This window comes from Fusarium poae, chromosome 3, assembly GCF_019609905.1.
Source record: "Fusarium poae strain DAOMC 252244 chromosome 3, whole genome shotgun sequence".
Lineage (NCBI taxonomy): Eukaryota > Fungi > Ascomycota > Sordariomycetes > Hypocreales > Nectriaceae > Fusarium > Fusarium poae.
The window spans coordinates 7,176,839-7,198,478 of record NC_058401.1 but is presented as its reverse complement, the minus strand read 5'-3'; the positions used below and the strand labels follow the sequence as shown (position 1 = coordinate 7,198,478).

At 46.3% G+C, this 21,640-nt stretch overlaps 6 protein-coding genes and 5 non-coding genes across 11 annotated transcripts; 5 read left to right on the top strand and 6 right to left on the bottom strand.

The window, feature by feature from the left end:
• Window positions 1-1,144: 1,144 nt before the first annotated feature.
• Window positions 1,145-1,248, top strand: FPOAC1_009815. The gene has a single exon. It is a non-coding gene; the product is annotated as a tRNA-Leu (tRNA).
• A 769-nt stretch (window positions 1,249-2,017) lies between these two features.
• FPOAC1_009814 lies at window positions 2,018-2,135 on the top strand. Its single transcript has one exon. It is a non-coding gene; the product is annotated as a tRNA-Met (tRNA).
• Window positions 2,136-2,615: 480 nt separating this feature from the next.
• On the bottom strand, window positions 2,616-3,822 carry FPOAC1_009813 (uncharacterized protein; the record flags this gene model as incomplete). The annotated part of the gene is made up of 3 exons (XM_044854230.1): window positions 2,616-2,651; window positions 2,703-3,327; window positions 3,377-3,822. The coding sequence occupies 3 exons, from the start codon at window positions 3,820-3,822 to the stop codon at window positions 2,616-2,618; spliced, it is 1,107 nt and encodes a 368-aa protein (XP_044706900.1).
• Window positions 3,823-4,257: 435 nt separating this feature from the next.
• On the top strand, window positions 4,258-4,339 carry FPOAC1_009812. The gene has a single exon. It is a non-coding gene; the product is annotated as a tRNA-Ser (tRNA).
• Window positions 4,340-6,558: 2,219 nt separating this feature from the next.
• Window positions 6,559-7,670, top strand: FPOAC1_009811 (uncharacterized protein; the record flags this gene model as incomplete). The annotated part of the gene is made up of 3 exons (XM_044854229.1): window positions 6,559-6,705; window positions 6,759-7,438; window positions 7,490-7,670. The coding sequence occupies 3 exons, from the start codon at window positions 6,559-6,561 to the stop codon at window positions 7,668-7,670; spliced, it is 1,008 nt and encodes a 335-aa protein (XP_044706899.1).
• Window positions 7,671-7,869: 199 nt separating this feature from the next.
• Window positions 7,870-7,941, bottom strand: FPOAC1_009810. Its single transcript has one exon. It is a non-coding gene; the product is annotated as a tRNA-Asp (tRNA).
• A 595-nt stretch (window positions 7,942-8,536) lies between these two features.
• On the bottom strand, window positions 8,537-10,060 carry FPOAC1_009809 (uncharacterized protein; the record flags this gene model as incomplete). The annotated part of the gene is made up of 2 exons (XM_044854228.1): window positions 8,537-9,207; window positions 9,259-10,060. The coding sequence occupies 2 exons, from the start codon at window positions 10,058-10,060 to the stop codon at window positions 8,537-8,539; spliced, it is 1,473 nt and encodes a 490-aa protein (XP_044706898.1).
• A 2,988-nt stretch (window positions 10,061-13,048) lies between these two features.
• Window positions 13,049-14,877, bottom strand: FPOAC1_009808 (uncharacterized protein; the record flags this gene model as incomplete). Its single annotated transcript, XM_044854227.1, has 4 exons — window positions 13,049-13,446; window positions 13,503-14,217; window positions 14,422-14,779; window positions 14,837-14,877. 4 exons carry the CDS (start codon window positions 14,875-14,877, stop codon window positions 13,049-13,051), a joined length of 1,512 nt encoding a protein of 503 aa, XP_044706897.1.
• Window positions 14,878-15,576: 699 nt separating this feature from the next.
• FPOAC1_009807 (uncharacterized protein) lies at window positions 15,577-17,324 on the top strand (the record flags this gene model as incomplete). The annotated part of the gene is made up of 3 exons (XM_044854226.1): window positions 15,577-15,741; window positions 15,793-16,833; window positions 16,884-17,324. 3 exons carry the CDS (start codon window positions 15,577-15,579, stop codon window positions 17,322-17,324), a joined length of 1,647 nt encoding a protein of 548 aa, XP_044706896.1.
• Window positions 17,325-17,527: 203 nt separating this feature from the next.
• On the bottom strand, window positions 17,528-17,627 carry FPOAC1_009806. Its single transcript has one exon. It is a non-coding gene; the product is annotated as a tRNA-Leu (tRNA).
• A 1,293-nt stretch (window positions 17,628-18,920) lies between these two features.
• Window positions 18,921-20,901, bottom strand: FPOAC1_009805 (uncharacterized protein; the record flags this gene model as incomplete). Its single annotated transcript, XM_044854225.1, has 6 exons — window positions 18,921-19,881; window positions 19,932-20,053; window positions 20,100-20,161; window positions 20,207-20,436; window positions 20,487-20,797; window positions 20,857-20,901. The coding sequence occupies 6 exons, from the start codon at window positions 20,899-20,901 to the stop codon at window positions 18,921-18,923; spliced, it is 1,731 nt and encodes a 576-aa protein (XP_044706895.1).
• Window positions 20,902-21,640: the final 739 nt, after the last annotated feature.

Sequence of the window (21,640 nt, the reverse complement as noted above, 5' to 3'; positions counted from 1 at the left end):
TTTTAGTATTTATGTCCTTCTTTGTCTTTCTTTTAACTATTATTTCTTCTTGGTCAGAAGCGATGGCCTCAATGGCGTTCCTAATGGAGCATACGATGGTGGACGATAATTCTGAACTGGATCTCATTTGTATGCATATATCGCGTATGTACTTGTTATTACCTCTAATACATTGTATACGATACCTTTTTGAACGTGGACATTGTTTAATTGTGTGCACCTGGTAACCTTGAGTTGCGACAGTGAGTGAAGTGACGCACAGACGGGTTATCGCTCAATACACTTGTAGAAGTTGAGACGAGAGAAGACGAATTGAGATGAAGTGACAGGCGATGAGATACGATGAAATAAAGTATGATGAGGTGAGATGTTTATTTGATCTGGTGGCGCTTCCTGCAGCGTAACTCAATAAACGTGGTGTCAGACAAATTGTGTTACACCTGCGTCGGAGACCCTACGCGCGTGCAGACGCGGTGAAACCATGATGTAATGACATGTTTGGAGCACGACATTAACCGATCGAGGTCTGCGATCGAAGAATGGAACGCGGTGCAGAGTTTGCAAGTGATAAGGGTCGCGTTGTCATTGGGAGGAAAAGAAAAAGGCTGGGAGTAGTAACGCCATTTAAACTTAGTACCGTGGAAGATTCGCGCTGAGACACTGCCCTGGAACGCGTCTTAGGGAGCTTTGACCACTGAATTTCAGTTGCTTCAGATGTAGGGTAGTTTCAACGGACTGGCAACGAAAGAAGAAATTGTTATAGCTATGGATTGGAATGCATCAATAGTAATTAAAAGCATTGGGTATTTTTCTTGAAATTTATACCTATGCCTCAGTCTTTTTCTGTAATCATTCGGACGCGTTGGGGTTTGATGGGAATTTTACATGTATTCATCTCGAATCACACAGTTGGATCGCATTGTTTTTGTCGAGGTTTCACTGTCAGGAGGCTGTTCTATGCTTTTACCTGTAGACACCATATAGCGCTCGAAATATTTAAAGTTTCAATGTATTCAACAGTCCCAAGGTATCTTACAGCACTTATCAGCGCATGCATGTCGCTGTTGACGGGCATCTGGACTCGTTATCCAGAATGCGCTGAACATATCGACAGAAATTGGTTAATATCAGTATCCAATCAAAAGGCAAGATGGCCGAGCGGTCTAAGGCGCTGTGTTCAGGTTCCATTCGAACTAGTAACGATTCGCAGTCTCGAAAGGGGCCTGGGTTCGAATCCCAGTCTTGTCAGCTATTTTTGACCCTTGTCTCAATTTGGGTCGCGATTCATTTTTGCCAATCTGATTGAATGAGACAGACACCCATCTATTGAATGCATAGGTCAACAATGCCATTTCCTAGTAAAGTCGATAATGGCGAACTGTTCACAAGAGAAGAGGAACGAAGGCCTGCGAATGGCGCTCTTTGTGGCGTGTCCACCTCCACTGAGAACAGCTCCATACCGACGACAGTGGGGTTTCCACAGCGCTATTCCCATCGCATTCTTCGGCATGGGTGGGCCCTGTTCCGTATTGTCTGTACTCTGTGTGTCTGTCTCTCAGCCAGACAAACTCCACGTCAGCTCTTGGTTATCAATGATGTGATGATTCATCCAAGACGAGCAGTCCATCACGCATCCCAATATTCTCAACCATCGCGGCCCTCAGCCAACCCCCACAAGGTAGCCTACTCCCTGGGTAACGCGTTGGCTCAGTGGTAGAGCGTGTCACTAGAATTGGGACAGTGTTCGTGACCCACTGAACACAGGTTGAACATGTGCAACGACGTCGGATGGTCACTAAAATTTAGAGTATGCGGTAAGCAACTGGCAATCTTAACAATATTAACAGTTGCTAGCGTGTCTATTTCTTTTATTTCCAGCTCAATGTATCCATTTCTGCCTCCTCGGCGCATTACTTCGTTGTAGACATTAAACATGTGCAAACTGACTGGGTAGAGATTGGATCTCGGATTCGGTTCGGAAGGGGATGAAATGACCGATAAGCAAGTTTCCCGTATCGTCGGTGTGGCTCAGTTGGTTAGAGCGTTGGTCTCATATAGCGATTAATTCGTCAAGTATGACTCGGTTAAACACCTGGGTAATCCAAAGGTCGAGAGTTCGAGCCTCTCCACCGACAAGCTTTTTGACTTTTTGCAGCTCAGATAATACAATTCAATAAAGTTCCCTCCAGCTCAGCACATTCCCCCCATTTTTAGTTTCTAACCCAGGCACAGTGAATAGGCGCCGAAGAGTATTATCATCCGACATTTCATCTCTCACTATGTACTTAATTCCCACTCTTATTAGCAATTTAATTGCTGTTTCTTCTTCTTCTTTATTATATCCTGGCAGATAATCCCTATGCGGGTATAGCTTGCGTATGTGCTCGGCGAAACCCAGTGCGCGCTGATATAAACGTTGGTTCCTGGTTCTCTTTGATATGAGGCAAACTCGCACAAAACCTTGAACGTCTTCGTCATCTGAATCACAACCTGTCTGAGGGCTGATACGTTTTGCAAGTTCACATCTTGTCAAGCTCTTTTCGTTTGAAGTGTTTCTTGCGTCCCCGGATTCTGTCGAGAATGCTGAGTCTTGTTTCAATTCGTTGAGTCCAAGCTCAACCACTCTGGTAAAGAATCGACCACAATTCTGGCTAAAGCTTTAGTTAGTCAACTGTGTTTCTTGCAAGGGAAAATGCAAGTACTTTCCATTCCATCTCGACCCCGAGTGGGGCGACGTCATCCAAAGATGTTTTGCAGAAAGGGCAGCTCGATGTTGCTTTTCCACTTGTTCCACTGTCCTCAGCCTCATTACATATCAAGCTCATGTTGACTTTTTGATATGGTAAAAAAGCGCCATCCCATGGTATGGACCCATCGATCTCTCTATGAGTCTTGTTCTCACGCAGAGTGTAACGTCTTTGCTGAACCCTACGAGCACCTTTCCTACCCTTGAAACGTTCGCTGAGTATAAATTCAAGAATCTCCCAAGAAGTGATAGTTTTCAGATGAACGGGAAAGACCCTCCCAGTGATGTCTTCCAAGACGAAGTGCTCATCTCTCGGTCCTCTGTCAAGGCGCATCACGATGGCCTTGATGCTGTTGAGATCTCCTGCAATGCCATGTACCATGGAGACGATCTGACCTGTGGTTATCTTGAGCTGTATACCTAAGCTATAGAGAATCTCCAGCTTGGATATTATACTTCGACCTATGAATTCGAGAAATCTTCGTAACGATGCCTCTGATTGACGAATCAATGCTGCTGTACGACTCTCGGAAGCAAATTGTTGTCTGACTAGAGAATCATGGTTTCTTTGTAATACCCGTCTGCTTGAATTAGGATTCTGGGAATTGTCAGGGTTGTCAGTCGACTTACACTGTGATGACATCGAAAACCACTTTAAGCGCCATAGTATATCCCATCACCTCAGAATGGAACTTTTCGACATCTTTCTCATTCAAATTCCACTGGACCTTTCTCCGAATGCTGTTCAACGAAGTTTTCTGCAGGGGAGCACTGGTACCCAAGGCTGGCTCATACTTGCTAATCTTGGCCAGGAAGCCAACCAAGCAGTTCTTGATCTTGGCTACCGTGTCAAGTGCGATTCCTGATATTCCCTCTATGGAATGTGTTAAATGAGGATTTTCAAGCGTTTGCTGTATCGCATCCAGTGTCTGGCTGAGAGTATTGAGTTGTTGCACTAGCTCCCGGTATTCTTTGACAGATCCACGTGAGTCATCAAGGGCAGCGATAATGTCCTTGATTAGAACAGCAATTGAAATGAAGTCGCCGACGGCCCCGAAACTGAGTCCAAATTCCATCGTAATCTTTTGTTTCTCGCAACAGCCAGCAACGGGCAGCTGTAGGAAAAGGTTAATTGAGGGGAAAAACAAGGCTCTACGGGCGGTCGGGGTAAAAACGTTGAAACACGTTATGATAAGGCGTTTACACAGCCACTGGCGAATCACAAGGCACATTTACTCATTAATTCCTGGCTGGCCTCATTCAAGGTGAATGCGCACTTGACACTTCATGTTTTACACACCGCCACAAGGCTTTGCAACTGGAAATTCTACAATTAGCTGCAAAATCTTAGTATGCATAAGATGAATACGGGAAATTAGTATCAGTAGAAAGAAACGGGAACCTGTACAAGGTACCTGATACTAGATACGGTTCGAATGTTTCGATGTGTCCGTCGATTAAGATTCCGCTCCTGTACCACAATTTGACAGATACTTTCAACAATCCGATAAGGCGTGGTGGCGGAGTGGTCTAACGCGATAGACTAGAAATCTATTCTCCTCGGAGGCGTCTGTTCGAATCAGGCCCACGTCGACTGGAAAACAGTCGGGCTCTTCAAGAGTCCTGCACTTATCACTTTTTATTTAAACTTTTTACCCATCGCTATCATATACCATCTTTGCAATAGCCTTCCTTTGAATTGGTTTATGCCAATTTTACCGTCGTCAAGCACTTTAATTTTTACTACTGTGATTCGAGGCTATAATCTTTAATGGGTAAAAGCGTAAATTTTTGCAAATTGACAATGTGAGGTAACTAATCTGTAGCGTGAATAACTACCTGGTTGTCACAGGGCCCCAAGTTTAGTTATAAACGGCTTCAGCATGTAGGGATTAAGACGTGCTGCCAAGGGCCAAGTCCAGCTGATTCCTTGAGTCTTGGTCTTGCACTAGCCGAGAGATAGCCTTGTCTTGGCCTCAGTACTGCATCGCGGCAGTAGAACTTCCATGTTACCTACGCCAAGACGTAAGTGACCTTTCTTTACAAGATTTCAAACTCTGACCATCACAGTAGTCCAATGGATAGCGGTGTCAAGTAGCATGGCCAGTACAATACGGTGGGTGATTCTTCTAATTTTCTTGCTTTTGTCTCTCGGATGCAGTAATAGCCATGATGGAGGAACGCAGAAATAGCATCCCCTAGGTTCTTTGACAAGAGTAGGAATTGCCAAGGCGCGATGGTTCCTTTTAAACTCGGTATGTTGAACAACCGCTTTATTTATATCCCAATACCAACATCTCACCTCTGTCATGATATCGAGATCGTCGTCATACGCGGCAGATATGGAACATCCCGTCTACTGGGATTGGGTCCTCTGCTACGTCTCCGACCCAGCGATTCGCCATCGCGATAGCCCCATGCACACCATAATCTTTCCCACCGCTTGCGGAGTCATGCCTATCATATGCATCGAGTCAGTCTTCCTTGAGGCTCGATATCTTTATCCCCACAGAGATACTACATCACAGTTGGATAACCTCTAAAGTCTATAGTGGCGAGATTATTATACATTGAGCACAGGTATGGCTCCCACATACCGATAATAAGACGGAAGCGCAGAGCCTCTAGCCCTTCTCAGCTCACCCCCGACACTGGTGACATATCCAGGCCTCGGAAACATTCAGTGTATATATAGAAGAGGAGGGAGCCCATAAAACAAAGATTCACGTTTCGTTCATACGAAAGCAACCCCGTGAGTTATTTTTGATATCTATCTTGTTAAAAATGCCCTGTCCTTTTGGTTCATGTTTTGTCCTTGACCGGTTAGCCATGTCTCCTTGTCACACGAAACGGTTGAATTCACGTCATTATCGGAAGAGAAATCCTTGTTAGAGTTGCAATCGATAGCGGGCTCTCCTTGTAATTCTCTCGGTTGGTAGTTTCGCCGTTTCAAATGTCCGATCCCAAACCATTATAATGCTGAAACGGTTTTGGCTTGGCGCTTGCAACGGGACGAATAAGTCTAGAACCCCAGAAATCAGACCACTTTCCACATTGAACCCTGCATATTGACAGATAACGCCCGCCAATGCTTGCATTGTCACTAATGAAATGGAGTAAGTTGGGGGAGTTAAGCTTATCCTCAACTCTAATGATTAATTTATCGTAGATGAGATGTTGGCTTTGGCGCATTATTGATCAAATAGTGGTATGTCAATTGTCTTGCAGACCAAATGACAATAATTCAATCAAAACAAGACGATCGACGTTTATTCCCAAACCGTATTCCGATAATGGCATCTGTCAAAATCTTGGCGTGCATCCCTCGTGGCTGAAACCGGAGACGATACTATCCCCAGTATGTCAGCTCCTGGCGACAAGACCTGCGACGCAGACTATCCCAATGTAACGACCACTATATGCCCCAAACTTAGACTTTAAGGTTACCGTGAAGCATACCTGACTGGAGCCATAGCTATGTAGTAGTTAGCGGAGAGAGGCTTCCTCACCCCTAACGGTTGAGGGTTTCAACGCCGGAATATTATCTGTTTTAATTAATATAGCATACTAGAACAGTCTAGCCTCTGCCTCCTGTCCTTGTATTAAAACACTTGATCCTGCCTCAACCTGCTGATTTTTAGACATCATCGTTCGATTTCTTTCTTCTGTCTTTGTCGTTTCCTTTCAGCTACTCTAATTGTTCCGTTCTTGAGGCTGGCCTCTGTTTTTGTTTGTTTCGATAAATTAATACTTTGTTTTGTTTTGTACACACATCTCTCTTATTACCTTGTATAATCAGTACTACTATCACCATGGCTGGATCCATCACTCTTCGAGCTCTTCTCCTTGGCGCCTTTGCCTCCAAAGCAATGGCGTCTTGTGCTTACGGTACCCTTCTGCACCCCAGAGCTGAGGATGGCACTGTTGAGGTCAACACCTTCGGTTACACTGGAAAAATTGTGAGTTTAAGTGAGATGGACTAACTCAAAAAATATGCTAACTTGTACAATAGGGACCTACCAACTGGGTTGCTCTCGATCCTGCGGCCAACGCTGTCTGCTCTACTGGTGTCAACCAATCCCCCATCGACATGGTCCCCGGTGCCAACGCTATGATCCCTGCCTCTCAACTGAACCTCGAGATCCCCGACATGATCGAAGGAACCGAGTTCGAGAACCTTGGCACAACCGTCGAAGTTATCGCTGGACAGGGTAGCATGCGATTCGGCAACACTAGCTTCACTCTCCAGCAATTCCACTTCCACTTGCCCAGCGAGCATCTTGACGCTGGAAAGAGCCAGGCCATGGAGATGCACATGGTTTGGGAGAGTGAAGATGCCAAGATTGCTGTCGTTGGTGTCTTTATCGATGTCGAGGATGGAGCTGGTGGAAGCACTCCTACTGCCCCCGGAAACTCCACTGGCGCTACTCTTAAGAAGAAGGATGGCTTTGTCAAGATGGTCCGCAAGAGCACACCCCACACTCACGATCACGACAAGCGAGAACTCCCTGCCGTTGGAGGTTCTTTCTTCCATGTTAACGCCCCTGCCACTGCTGCCACCAGTTCTTCCAACCTTTTGGAGACAGTCTTTAGCTCCGTTGGAGAGATCTCTGAGCCTGGAACTCTCACCAAGACTAAGTCTCTCAACATGGCTGAGCTTGTCAGCACCCTTGCTGCCGGTTCTTTCCAGACGTAAGTAAATCCTCAAATGATAAAAATGAGAGAAAGCTAACAATATCTCAGTTACGAGGGTTCCCTGACAACTCCTCCCTGCAGTGAGGGTGTCCGATGGTTGGTTTCCGACCAGAAGCTTGCCATCAAGACCTCCACATTCAACAGCGTCCGTGATGTCATTGGCTTCAACTCCAGATTCCCCCAGGGTGCTCTTGGCGAGCCCAACGCTTTGGCTGGAATGATGGCTTAAGTTATGAATTTATAGTTGAGACAACAAAATAGTGTGTTGTAATTAGCATACATGACTGAACATAGAGGGGATGATAGTAGACACAGGTAACAAGTCAAAATAAAAGAGAACAGAATGGTGATCAAGTTAAACTTCAATCGAATAAGTGAATTGTGAGAAAATGCAAAAAAAGAAACCTGCGTATCGCAGGTGGCTGGATCTCTCCCGCCGGGAATTGAACCCGGGTCTCAAGCGTGACAAGCTTGCATACTGACCACTATACTACGGAAGATGTTATCCATTTAATAAACCTACCCGAAGTTTTCCCAGAGTCAACCAAAAGCCCCATGCTTTCTCAAGCTTTTTTGCCAAGCCGAACTTTACGTTAGTACCTATGTATGCATTAGCTCACCAGACCCGGATTCCGTCGTATCGGATGGGAACGCCGTACTCTTGTGATTCCTACTGCAAGACATGAGATTGGGTCCCATATTTCCATCTACATTGTGCAGAAGTCACTATCTTTATTACGAACTTCGCCCAGCATGTCTCTTCTCCTCATTGTTTCCACAATTCACCGCTTTGACAGTATTCAACGGACTTCAGCGTCTGTCCTCTTGTCCATGAGCCTTCCGATCTAGCCTCCATTTTCCTCCTCGACTGAGCTTACCGAGTGCACTCCACCGATCCTCTACGACCTCACTGAATGCCCTCACCCGAGCGCCCACACGTTCCCCAATACCCACTCTCAAGCCCTGATACGCATCTATGAGCGAAAGCGCCGTTGAATCGATCGCCAGAGCAGCATCCGCGATTATCCTGGCAAATCTCCGACCGGGAGACTGGAAGGCTCCCCACAACCACGCGAGGAAAGCTGTCGTATAGTCTCATGCCTGAAACCGATTTTCGATCAGGATTTGTTGTAGCGAGACAGGTCGAACAACCTCGGCAGACAATCCCAACTCGCGGATTGCATCCCCGTGGTTTCGTATTTTATCCAAATCGATCAACGACCTTTGCACGACGACCTCCTCGTGAGCGACCGCATCCCAAGCTCGCCTAACCGCAGGCGCCAGTTCAAACTCCCACGTCCCTCGTACAGTGATGATCGCCGGTTGCCAATCTCGAGCCCTCTCGTACCGAAAGACCATTGCTAAACCTCGTCTACCGTTCCATATCTCTATTATATCCAGACTTGGCATCTTAAGGGCAGCGGCTGCGGCGCTTTGGAGCATGTTGTTTATATCCACGGGGTTTGCGTCATTAGTGAGGGTACTTGATGTTAACGCAAGTGACGTCAGTATGTCCCATGTCCAAGAGCGTTGACGCGCTGCGAAGAAGTAACCAGCGTCGACCATGAAAGAGGCAGATAGTGTTTTAAGATGCAAGCTAGCGCGGGCAAGCTTTTGGCTTACGGCGGGATTCGGAACTCTGATAGCGGGACATGGGAAGCGTATCATCCTGTGCCATCTATCTCGGTAAGACTCGTTGAAGTTCTCGAATATGGTCAGCTTGCACAATTGTGTCGAGGAAATGGATTCGATTAGATTTTGAGTCCCTGTGAGGTCAGTCAGCAGCTACATGAACTAAGTAAGTCCCAAGTACATACAGCCATCGGTTTGGATCTCAATCATGCCCAATTCTCTCCAAGGTTCGTAACAAAGTTCCTTGATGTTCGGGAAACGTGTTAACATGCTCGCGAGTGTCACTGGCTTCCATCGTCTACGAGTTTGTTGGCGAAAGAGCATGCCACCGACGACAGGTACCAAGGGGAGACTCCTCCACCATTCCATCTCGGTTAGTTCGTCGTCGAAAGGTCCCTCGCCCATAATCTCATCAAATACGCGCTCGGTAGCGATCCAGGTAGGGGCCATGGTCTGGCGTCCGTCAATCCATCCATGAGCTGGGTCGTTTCGTTCGTATTCGGGCGGGCACTCGGCTCGATCGGTGTCTGAGTGGAAAGTTAGGTACTTGAACCAGTGTTTATCGTCACTGGGCGAATAGACACTGATATCGAGTACTAAATCACCACGAGGCTCCCATACGCTCAGCATCGTAAACAGGCCTTCGAACGCATCTACAATAAACTGATTATCGATATCATCCAAGCCCCACAAGTCAGGGTCTTCATTGCAGCATCGAATGCAATTATACTCCTTTAGCTCTATACGAATCCAAATATAGCGGATGAGGTGTCTCTTTCTGGATAAAATGTCTCGGGATTTAGGGTCCATAAGGCGCGGTACTGTCAGGCTGATCTCTGCAAAGTTAAGCGGTTCGAGGATTGTTTGCCAGGCTCGGCAAATGGTTACAAGCTGACTGCACTTCCCGCCGACACTTGGCAAAACACGAATGATTTCCACTTGAATCTCGGGAGGTAGGTGACCCCAGAAACCTTTGTAACTGGCCATCTCTAGTTCGGTTGGTAAATTTGGATGTCCAAGTTTTGGACATGCGTTTTGGGTCGAGTTGTGGGAGATGAGTTTCACAGAACATAGCGGAGAACAAGCTTCCCTTTTATAGAACGACAAGGTCACCGTGAATTGCGGTCCTTCTTTAACTTTCGTGTAGGTTCACAGCGAAAAGCATCATGACTCCGATGCGTACACAAGACTATTGCCCTTACCCTGAGATAAGGTTCACACGAGGATATATACGAGTCCTGAATTGCTCTGGTATTTGACTCAAGCGTTGATACTAACCTATACCTCAATAGCACCTTAATGTCGCAAGCTCCAAGCCTTCCACCCCTTGGCTGCATTTGAAGATCTGCATGGGAATAAGCTGACAAGCCGGAAGGAATTCGCCAAGATACATTATAGATTACACTAAACCGAATGATCGCTTACTGCCGAACCTGGCAGGTTTATACATAAACCGGCCACTTAGCTGTAGACGATCTGGCGATCTCCTATACGGGTCAATACGCGGACTAAGAGTTAAGGTTAACGTACATGATAAGCGGGTGCAACAGACAAGCGAGTGCAACAAAAAATCCCGCAATTTACATCTTCTCAACTTAATCAATTAATTTTCAACCACCAAATATGCCAGACCCAAATATTGAGGCTAGGATTCTTCTTGCACTTCGTGCCCTTCAAAATGACCCAAAATTAAGTCTCCGACGCGCCGCAGGCATCTACCAGGTCCGTTATTGGACTTTATATCGCCGACAGAAGGGTATCCTTTCTACGCGTGATTCTATCCCAAAATCACGCAAACTATCTGATCTAGAAGAACAGATCATAGTTCAGTTCATTCTCGATCTGGATTCGCGAGGGTTTCCCCCGCGACTGCGTTGTGTTGAGGAGATGGCTAACCGATTGCTCGCCGACCGCGAGACGCCGCCTGTCGGCAAGCGCTGGGCCTCTAACTTCGTCAAGCGACACAAAGACCTCAAGACGCATTTCCCCCGTAAATATGACTACCAGAGAGCCAAATGTGAAGATCCGACCATTATTCGCAACTGGTTTAGGCTCGTAGCAAATGTAATTGCGAAGTATGGCATCCGACCTGATGAAATCTACAACTTTGACGAGACTGGCTTTATGATGGGCGTTATTGCGAGCGGAATGGTCGTCACAGGTGCTGAAAGGCGTGGAAGACCAAAATCAGTGCAGCCTGGAAACCGGGAATGGATTACAGTCATTCAGGCGATCAATGCCGAGGGCCAAGCGATCCCGCCGTTCATCATAGGTGCGGGCCAATATCACCTCGCCCACTGGTACCGAGAAAGCAACCTCCCGGGCGATTGGGCTATTGCGACGAGTCCTAATGGCTGGACAGATAACGAGATAGTCCTCGAGTGGCTAAAGCACTTCGACCGGTGTACTACCAAGCAATCAAAGAATCGCTATCGTCTCCTGATCCTCGACGGACACCAAAGTCACCACTCGGTCGACTTTGAGAGATATTGCAAGGCAAATAAAATCATCACGCTTTGTATACCGCCTCATTCGTCTCATCTGCTGCAGCCTCTTGATGTCGGGTGCTTTGGCCTGCTTAAGAAGGCTTACGGGCGAGAAATCGAGCATTTGATCAGATGCTCCGTAACCCACATTTCCAAAACCGAGTTCTTGCCGGCTTTTTACACCGCCTACCAGGCCACAATGACAGAGAAAAATATTAAAGCAGCCTTTAGAGGAGCCGGACTTGCTCCTCTCGACCCAGAAAGTGTAATCTCGAAGCTCGATGTGCAGCTGCGGACTCCAACGCCTGTGGAGGAGGTAGTTAGCCCCTCGACCCCTTGGGTCTCAAAGACCCCAAAGACTATCCTTGAAGCCGACTCTCAGCTTGAATATCTTGAAAAGAGAATCAAAAGGCATAAAAGTAGCTCTCCAGAGTCAATTCTAGAAGCATTGAGGTCTTCTTCCAAGGGAACAAAGATAGTTATGCATAAGGTTGCCTTATTAGAGGCCAGGGTCCAAGATCTTGAACAGGCAAATAAGATACTAAGCCGGCGGCGGAGGGCAAAAAGAACCCGGCTACAGAAAGGAGGGGTGATGACAGTAGAGGAAGGAAGGCAAGTAATTGATCAAACGGATGTTGATGCGCAGGCGGTGGCTGGACCATCGAGAAGTGGTGGTCAAGGAGGGCCTCCGCGAATGAAGGAAAGGCGCTGTGGAGCGTGCGGCAAGACAGGACATAATGCAAGGACCTGTCAGATACTTGTCGCTATGTCTATGGAAGAATATAGCGATTAATTTTACTTAATTAATAGTCTGTTGTGTTTTTATTGCTATTTCTATCTGAGATGTTGTGATGTTGTGTTGCACTCGCTTGTCTGTTGCACCCGCTTATCATGTACGTTATTTCGGAAGATGCTTAGGAGAGGCAGCCTTGAAGGAAATTTGGAAGCCCAGAGGCAATGGATTAGACGATTCTCATAGGTAGATACATGAAAGTCTACATATGATTGTTATCCTCCACGTTAAAAGAGCCTAGATCAAGTACTAGCAGTGGCTGGATTGACAAAATTTACTCTCGCAGTAGAATCCCTAAACAAATTCGGGGTTGGCGATCGGCGAAGAACCCGGGACCTCGGATGAATTTGTCAACACAGGACGAACCCGACGATCAGATAAATCACCTGTCACACCCTAAAAACGATTGATCCCCACGACAAAGCCCCTGTTACCCGGAGTTAATGTCATCGGACCAATGCCAAGACATGACCTAATTACGGTGAGGTGGTGATCCGGGACTACTTCTCATGCCACTTGCGTACTCTGACCAAACAAACACGAGTGTGAGGTTGTCTCCGCCTTGAGATGAACCGAATGACCGAGATGGCTGCACAGCCTCCTGATGTAGTGACAGTTGAATCTATGGGTCATCTCCACTGCTTCGATGACTTTTGGTTGCTCAGGGAGAAACCATTCATGCACAGAACAAGCGTCCTATCTAATACTATCCCAAAACGCCCAGTCAATGTCTGCAAACTCGAACCCAAATGGTTGTAAGTCATCTTCCCCAGCCTTTCCTTGTCCCAAGTCCATTGTGGTATCCATTTGGTTCTCCTTTCTACTTGCTTCGCTAGCAAGATTCCTTTCATCCTGAGCTAAAAGGTCTTCCAAATGTGACACAAACGGCGGCTTCTCCATATATTCCAACCCGGGCTTTTGTCGACACTCATTCCACGTTGCGATAACAGACTTGGCGGCGTGCGAAGTCCTTCTGTCTTCTGACATATCCGTTAAATGTTCTGTAGCGGTATACAGGTCTTCTAGCAGAGACCAGGCTGACTGGATCTTTGCAACATCTGTCAAGAGTGTCATGTCTACCAGTATGCCGATGACTTGTCACAATAGTCAGTAAGGAAATGAAAAGGCGAGACAGACTTGAACTACTTACGAGCATACCACACAAACGAAGTCTCAGCAAGCCAGCGAAACTTTTGTAAAAGGGGATTCGCATGCGACACAACTTGGTACCTCATCGCTTGCATGCAGAGGTCGAAATGCTCCATGTGACATTTGTCTCCTGCACTATTAGATCGCATCTTGGCTTCGTGATACTTTCGCAGACGCAGAATATTAATGACAGCTCGCGCCGAGATCTGCAGAAGTGTATGCAGGGGGTTTATGGGGTCGCAGTACTGCAGAAAGTTCTCGTTGAGTCCCTTTTCCAGCCCATCAATCATGGAATCAGCCAAACAGCCAAGCAAGGATCCCTCACCGGCTGCTAGCTGACTGGCCTGAGTAATCCGAAAATTGCGCTGTACTTCCAGTAAATAGTAAGTAAAACCGGTGTAGGCAAACGATGTTAGGCCTGTTCGTTCTTTAGGCGGGTCCTTTGAGTTCGGGTCAAGATCTTCGTCTTCGATATTGAGAGGAAGCTTCACGTCCCATGCTGTTCCAAAAGATAAAGGCGTAACGCCGTTTTTGAGAGAAAGGATGAGATCGAGATGTTGGAGCTGCCACCAGATTCTTCGTCGCTCTTCTGTTTCGATGGGCGAAAGACCAAGGACTGTACCGTCGCGATGGATGCCGAGTTGCTCCGCAGAACGTGACACTAGACCCATCAATGTCCAGAGACTTCGCGATGTTAGGGTGTCGATGTTGGCTTTCTGCGTGTGAGTTAGCAGTGATATTCCGTAGGATCAAGTATTGCTTACAATATATAAGCAAAATGCTTTTATTGTTGCCAAGCTGTCTATAGCCAAGAGACTCATCTTTGAAAAGGCGATGTCGCATCTCATCCGACATTCGCTTACTAGGATAGCTCTCGATCTTCCAAAGCGTCGCAGGCATTCATTATTAGCCAAACTTACTGCTGCGAACAGCCTTGAAGATAAGATGAGAGCCCGTTCACCATCTTCAAGGCGATTCCACTTTTCTCCGTCGGATATTGCTGCTTTTAGATGAGAGAGGGTCCATTTAAAGTTGATTTTTACCACAGGTTCAACACGTTCCATGAAGACGTCCCAGAGCTTGACAGCCTCCAGCGTTGGCATTTGCAAAGAAACTGTCTCTGAGACAAGGGTACTATCTCCCCAGGGCGAGCCATTGAAGGCATGCGGGAGGAATTTAGCTGGTGATAGAGCTGATCCTCGAGGGTCAGAGGGGTTGAAAGGCGCTTTTGTGCCTTGGTAAAGTTTGGTTACATCGATCCAGGTCTGCCACCCTTCTCTAATAACCACGCCAGTCAGTCAAATATTAGGCCAGTTATCTCTATATTTAACTCACGATTCATGGTACACTGCCTTCCCCTCTTGCTGCACCATCATCGGCGTCTGGACATGACTTGCCTCTGTGGAGACAGAACCTTTCGCCCTTTGACGATTCTCCAACGACGGACTTCCACCATTTTCTGACACAGGATCACCTCCCAAAGCTCTGACAATATCTTCCAGCTTTTTAATCCTCTCAAATGGGGAAAGTTCAGGATAAATACAAGTGTCATTCTTGCGTCGCTTGCAATTCGAGCAAGGAGGTTCCGCTCTGTCGCATTTCACTTTGCGCTTTGCACATGGTTCACATGCTTGAGATCTCATTCTTTTCTTTCCTTTTTTCGATTGGACGATCCGGGGCTGAGAATTGTTGATCTTGTTTGTCGAGACGTGGTTTCTCGATCTATGACGTTGTTGTAATTAAAAGCTCGGGGACCCCGCGAGGTTTTAGACTACAGGATATGAGTTAGCTCGGGCTCGGTACCGAGACCGAGATTTTGAAGGTTGTGTCTGATTGGTCACTTGTGATAATCCTTCAAGATATGGATGCAAAACGTGTATGTAATTGACTTGGAATGTAGGAATTTGATCTTGATATTTAAATCTGTTGCTCTCTACAGATTCCATTTCCAACTTTTGTTATTGAACTCTTCATATTGCATCGTGCTGTGTATTGAAGAATTATCACAGCTAGCTCACCAACATCTTAATATCAGCTCTTCACGTTGCACATCCCTCCTCTACCAATTATCTATCATGGACGAAAAGGATAATAGGACTTCTAATAGTCCAGAACGTCCAAGTGCTGACGCAGTTGACGAATCATCAAACACAACAGACAATGTCAAAATATACCCGCCAAAGAAGGTTGTCCTCCCAACCATGGTCGCCCTGTTCCTCGTATTCTTCCTAGTCGCATTGGTAAGTCCACCCCAAACCCTCGAAAATAATATTCACTAAAGTCTACTCAAGGATCGAACCATCATAGGTACAGCTATACCAACTATATCCGCCGAGTTTGACAGCTTTGGAGACATCGCCTGGTACGAATCGGCCTTCCTCCTTCCTCTCTGCGTGTTCCAGCTTTCTTTCGGCCTGGTATTCAAGTACTACTCCACCAAATGGATCCTGTTTATTCTTACTGCTATCTTCGAAATTGGATCTATTGTTTGCGCTGCAGCACCCAATTCGAATGCTTTGATCGTTGGACGAGCCATTACGGGTATTGGTGGTGCTGGTATTGGCTCCGGTGTGTTTATCTACATCACTCTCCTGTTCCCTCTCGAAGAACGACCCAAGTATCTTGGATCATTGGGCTCCGCCTTTGGAATATCTTCCATCTTGGGTCCGATTCTTGGAGGCTACCTTACATCCATTAGCTGGCGTTGGTGCTTCTGGATCAACGTCCCAATCGGCGCTCTTTCACTCATCCTTCTGTTCATCCTCGCTCCTGACAGACCATCTCCTGTCAAGCCAGCCGCGACATGGCGTCAGAAGTTCCTCGATCTGGATCCAGTGGGCTTCCTGCTGATTGCAAGCTCAATTGTCAGTCTTCTGTTCGCTCTTGAATTCGGGAAAGAGGATAGAGCATGGTCGACGGGACGTGTCATTGCGCTGTTCGTCGTCTTTGCAGTTCTTCTTGTTGCATTCGCTGCATACCAAGTCTGGCGTAATGAAAAGGCGACCATTCCTCCGAGAATCCTGTGTCAACGAACGGTGCTGGCTGCATGTCTCTTTAACTTCTTCATGGGTACCGTACTGGTCATTTATGCCTTCTACATTCCCGTCTGGTTTCAGGTTGTCAAGGGCAAATCGCCTCAGGATTCTGGCATCGCTCTACTACCTTTGCTGCTTAGCAATGTGGTGTTTGTTATTGTCGGTGGTATTTTGGTTAGCGCAATCGGATATTTCACGCCGTTTGCCATCGTTGGAAGCGCAACACTTATTGTTGGCGGTGCCCTTATCACAACCTGGACAGCAGATGAAAGTCAGGGCAAATGGGTCAGATACCAGGTATGTTGACTTTAAACTCAGTCTTTTTCTGTATACTGACAACCTACAAGATAATTGCCGGTACAGGCATGGGACTGGCATTGCAACAACCAGCCATTGCAGTCCAGACTGTGCTATCAGAAAGCGATAGTACAGTCGGTCTTTCCATCCTTAGCTTTCTCGGCTTTCTTTCGGGAACAGTATTCATTACCGTTGCTCAAACTTTACTTCAAGGACAGCTCGACAGCAGGATCTCGCAAAAGTTTCCTGAAATCAACACAGAACAACTAAGCAATAGCGGAGCTGCAAGCATTAGAAACTTGGTGTCCGAGGACAAGATGGATATCGTATTAGATGCGTACAATGACTCCATGAGGTCAATCTGGTATCTTGCTCTTGCCATGGGTGCTGCTTCTTTGGTGGTATCTTTGGCCTTTGAGTGGAAGAATGTCAAGGCAAATAAGAAGAAAGAAGAGGCGAAGGAGGAATCTTCTGGTTCAGTTTCGGTCTAGTAAGGACTAAGTTAACCAGGCATAAGGGGAAAGAACAGTGATAGCAGAAATGATTTCATGTAGGCGTCTGAAAAACTCAATAGAATGTACAACAGAAACAATAGATAGGGAAGACACTTGATGGTAAATGTTTTAAAAAAGGATGAAATTACCTAAATGCAGAGAATGATAAAGACGATTGATAAAATGCAAAAAGATAAACTTGATGAGACTGGGACTCGAACCCAGGAGGATTGCTCCACCAGGAAATTGGTGTTAAGGTTAACCTTAACCTGGCGCCATAACCAACTCGGCCATCTCACCGGTGATTGGATGAGAGATTGTATGTAAATCGGTGCCTATACCCTACGTTCGGCATCTCGATCAGCGAGTTGAAGAAATGCTCGTTTGGAAGACCATTAAAAAAACACAACTCCTCAACATTTTAAACAACGTAACGCAGTTTGTTATCCAACGGTCAAATTACAAGTGAGACACGATAACTGCAAGTGACAGTGGGCACTAATGGGCGTTGGCGTACTTATGTTACGATCAACATGACTTTATCCCATCAGCCAGAACCCAGACGTTCACGAAACAATGTCCATGTTCTAAATTGAAGATTATTTGTTGTACAAAGGATTAGACCATGGATTCGTAGAAAGTCAAAGGCAATACTAATTTACAATGCCATCAGCTGAAACAATTCATTCTGTCGTCAAGTCTTGTCCTAGTGACTACTGTCATTCCCTTGCATCATACAGAGAGATGGCTGACATGGAAGTACCGAGCCACAAACTTAATAAAGAGGCGATGTCGGCGTCTGTTAGATGTGCTCCACAACAGCTGCCGTAAATAAGTCACCTTTTGCCGGTCAGTTGGGAATAGGGCTCAAATTCGATCTGATAAAACCTGCGTGACGATGACTCCCCTTCATCATGGCTTATCAGATCTTTGACAACACGTAAACAGCGGAGACGAAGCTTGTGAAGGTAACATTAGCCTGTTTTTCTTAAGTGTTCTAAACCGAATATGGCCATGTCGCCGTGAGAAAAATGTTGTCGAGCATCTGATAAGATAAAACGTTACATTTAATTTGACGATCTTTACTTTTCCAACGGTTACACTCACTGTGTGAGAAATTATGGGATTCACTGTCGTTTTAAGCATAGCTACCCAATTTCCGAATTTGCCCCCACGGGATGGGTCAGTCAATGTCCATGGCCGAGGCTCGGTCCTTCTGGAACGATGGTATCCGCTCTTGGCCGTTCTACGGATACCGGTGAATGCAATGCGATGCAACAAGGCAAGGGAGGGAAAAAAACGTGGTGGAAAGGAAGGCAGGGGCAAGGGTTGGCATGAGACGAATTTGCTGTCAGTCCGGGTCGTCCCGATTCGATTAGTAACATGCAAGTTTGGGATTGACACGAAGCGCGACTTGGCAATACCATAGAACGGCAGAGAGAACTGCTACAACCCGAAGAGATCTAGGAACACGCCTCGATAGATCTGTCAGTGTATGTTAACCAACATCAAAGGTGTATGTGAATACCTGATGACAAGATATGATAAGTCTTCTTCATGTGTTCTGTACTCTATGGTTTATCCAGCACGCAACTACCACTGAAAACTCTCTTCAAAGTATTCTATCCGAGGCATAGACTGAACAGTCCTTGCTGCCACAATGCTTCTACTCTCATCTGCCATCTTGGCAGGACCACTCGTGACTACTGCAAGACTGCCCCCATCTCCACTGTCTAAAGCATTGTCGATTATTTCTTCGACATTCAGTCTTCCGTCTCTCCACTCAGCAATGTGACAAGCAGTCGCGCCGTCATATCTCGCACTGCTTGTCCCAGTAACATAGATACTAACCCTCACTTGTATGTAGTCAAGCACATCACTCAACTCATGATCGAGAACATCCTCAGCCAGAGCAGATTGTCGTACTGCCCAGTGAATTTCGACCATTTTGGCTGAGGATGTAAGTTTGTCGAGGTACGAGAGCGGGACAGCAATACCGCTGCCTCCAACAATAAAGAGAATTTTGTCAAACTGTTCCAAAGGCAGGGTCTTTCCATATGGGCCGTCTATCATCACTCGAACTTTGGCTGGTTTCGGCTGCTCCTTCTCAGTATACTGCTTTAACCGAGAAGTGAAGCTATCGTAAGGGCGAATAAGGAATGTCATCTCTCGTTGAGACTTTTCGTACTCCAGCCCCATCTCATCTGGTGTGTAAGATATGTGACCCAGCAATGGTGCACGGTCTGATAGAGAGTATGATTCAGGTTCTGATACTGACGCAACTGTGAAGGGGTGGCTCTCCCAGAAGTTCCATCTATCAAGTACCGTGAGGTAGTAGAATGTACCGGGCTCGATTTTGTAGAAGCTTGAAGACACAGGAACGACGACTCTGATCATGTGCGCATCCTCATTATAAGTGATCAGAGCACTTGTTTCCCAGAACTTTGGGTTAAAGGCAATAACTCTGGCTGCACGAATAATTCGATCTAGCATCCAGATAAGTGCTGGAATCCATACCAGGGGATCATAGGCGCCTCTGAAGATGGACACGTGCCTTCCAAGACGTTAGCGGGATGTAATACCGGTTACCTTGATGTGGCTTACCCAAGCATTGTCACAAGGACCAAGACTGATAGCACAATATGCGAGACAAGAAAAAACTCATATTGTCTTCGTCGTACCCAAAAGAATGACAGGCCGACAAGCAAACAGATGAAAATAGTGGCCTGCCATGTATTAGTTAAGAACCAGATAGCATGGCAGTCAACTCACCAGCTCACCGGTCCACCAGAATGTCAGGTTTGAGATGTTCCAAAAATACTCCCAACCGCCCCCTGACGAATTAGTAACAGATTCAGCGATTACATGGAGTCACATACTCTGAAAAATGATAATGATGTATCCAACGGAATGTATGACAGCTTGGACAGTAGCTATTCGGCCAACCCAGCGATGGAAGTTGTTGTAGGTTTTAAAGTCCCACCCTGTTAGCCATATAACGATGTTGTTCCGCATGCCAAACAGCCAAATAAGAGGGAAGTTAGCAAACGAGATAATGCCTGTTCTATCGGAGACGTGTCGAAGGATCTGTAGCCATACAGAAGGATAACTGACCACTGTTAGCAGCAAGCCTCGTTTCATCTATGTCTGAGGACTCACTAGCCATAGCCCTCGAATATACTATATCCGTGAATCGAGCAGATAATATTAAGCATCACGAACAAGGACAAAGTCAATGTTTGTATGCGTGGAGGGAGAGTGCCAAAACCACCAAAGTCTTGAACGCAACGCTGGCCAAATGTTGCTGGAAGAAGGACATTACGTTTGAGCCACAGGCTTCGACGGCCATTTGAGGTGGACAGTCGTGTCAGTATGCGGCTCACAATTCCAGCAGCGATGACCACAGCCCAGAAAATCCCCATAGCCCAGCCATAGTAGTAATGGTATTCCCATATATAATCATGCGCAGTCTAGATTTGTGTTCAGTGGAATGTCCTGAGAAGCAGACAGCCAACTTTGGATGACTTACCAACGTTCGGATCCAAATGTCATAATAAGCTTGTGACGGTAACATCAGCGCACCATATCGTTGAGCACGATTTGGATCCGTCGCATCGAATATGATTATTTGGGCTCTCTGTTTGTCCGTTATGTCGTCGATTATATCGTGTGGCGCCAGATACAAGCCGTACATATCCTGACATGTCTTGTTCATACTGATTGATTCGTGTTTCCAAACATCCTCGGTACAATGAGTGTCCCAGCAGAGATACAGCGAGGTCTGATAAAGACGACTTGCGCATTCTTGCTTTGCGAAGAAAACACCTTCTGGCGCATCTGTGAATTTGAGAGTCCGGAATGTTTGCCGACAGGCTTTACCACATAACGCGGGGTTTGCTGAGGACGCGACTACCGATACAAGGCCAGAGATAAGAGAGGTGAAGACACATATTGAGTTGTTTACTTTCCAGAGCCGCATGTTTCTTTATTTGTGCCTCATCTGGGCCCGACGTTCAAAGATGTAAAGAGTATTATCGTTAGTTGAAACCTCAAAGCGATTATCAGATGATCAGATAGAGGCCTAGTGGGTCTTGATCATCACGTGGAGACACGGTCAGCAGGGTATGGGTATCCCTTGACTTGATAAATTCCTCGTAATTTTGTATAAAGACATTGAACAAAGTACAGACACTTCGACAAGAGAAACACACATTCACTAAAAATGGGGAATATTATAGTTCATAGAAAGAAGCGTCCCTGGCTTAAATATCGCGCCAGGCGACTAGTTGTGTATTAGAATAGATTTACTTATG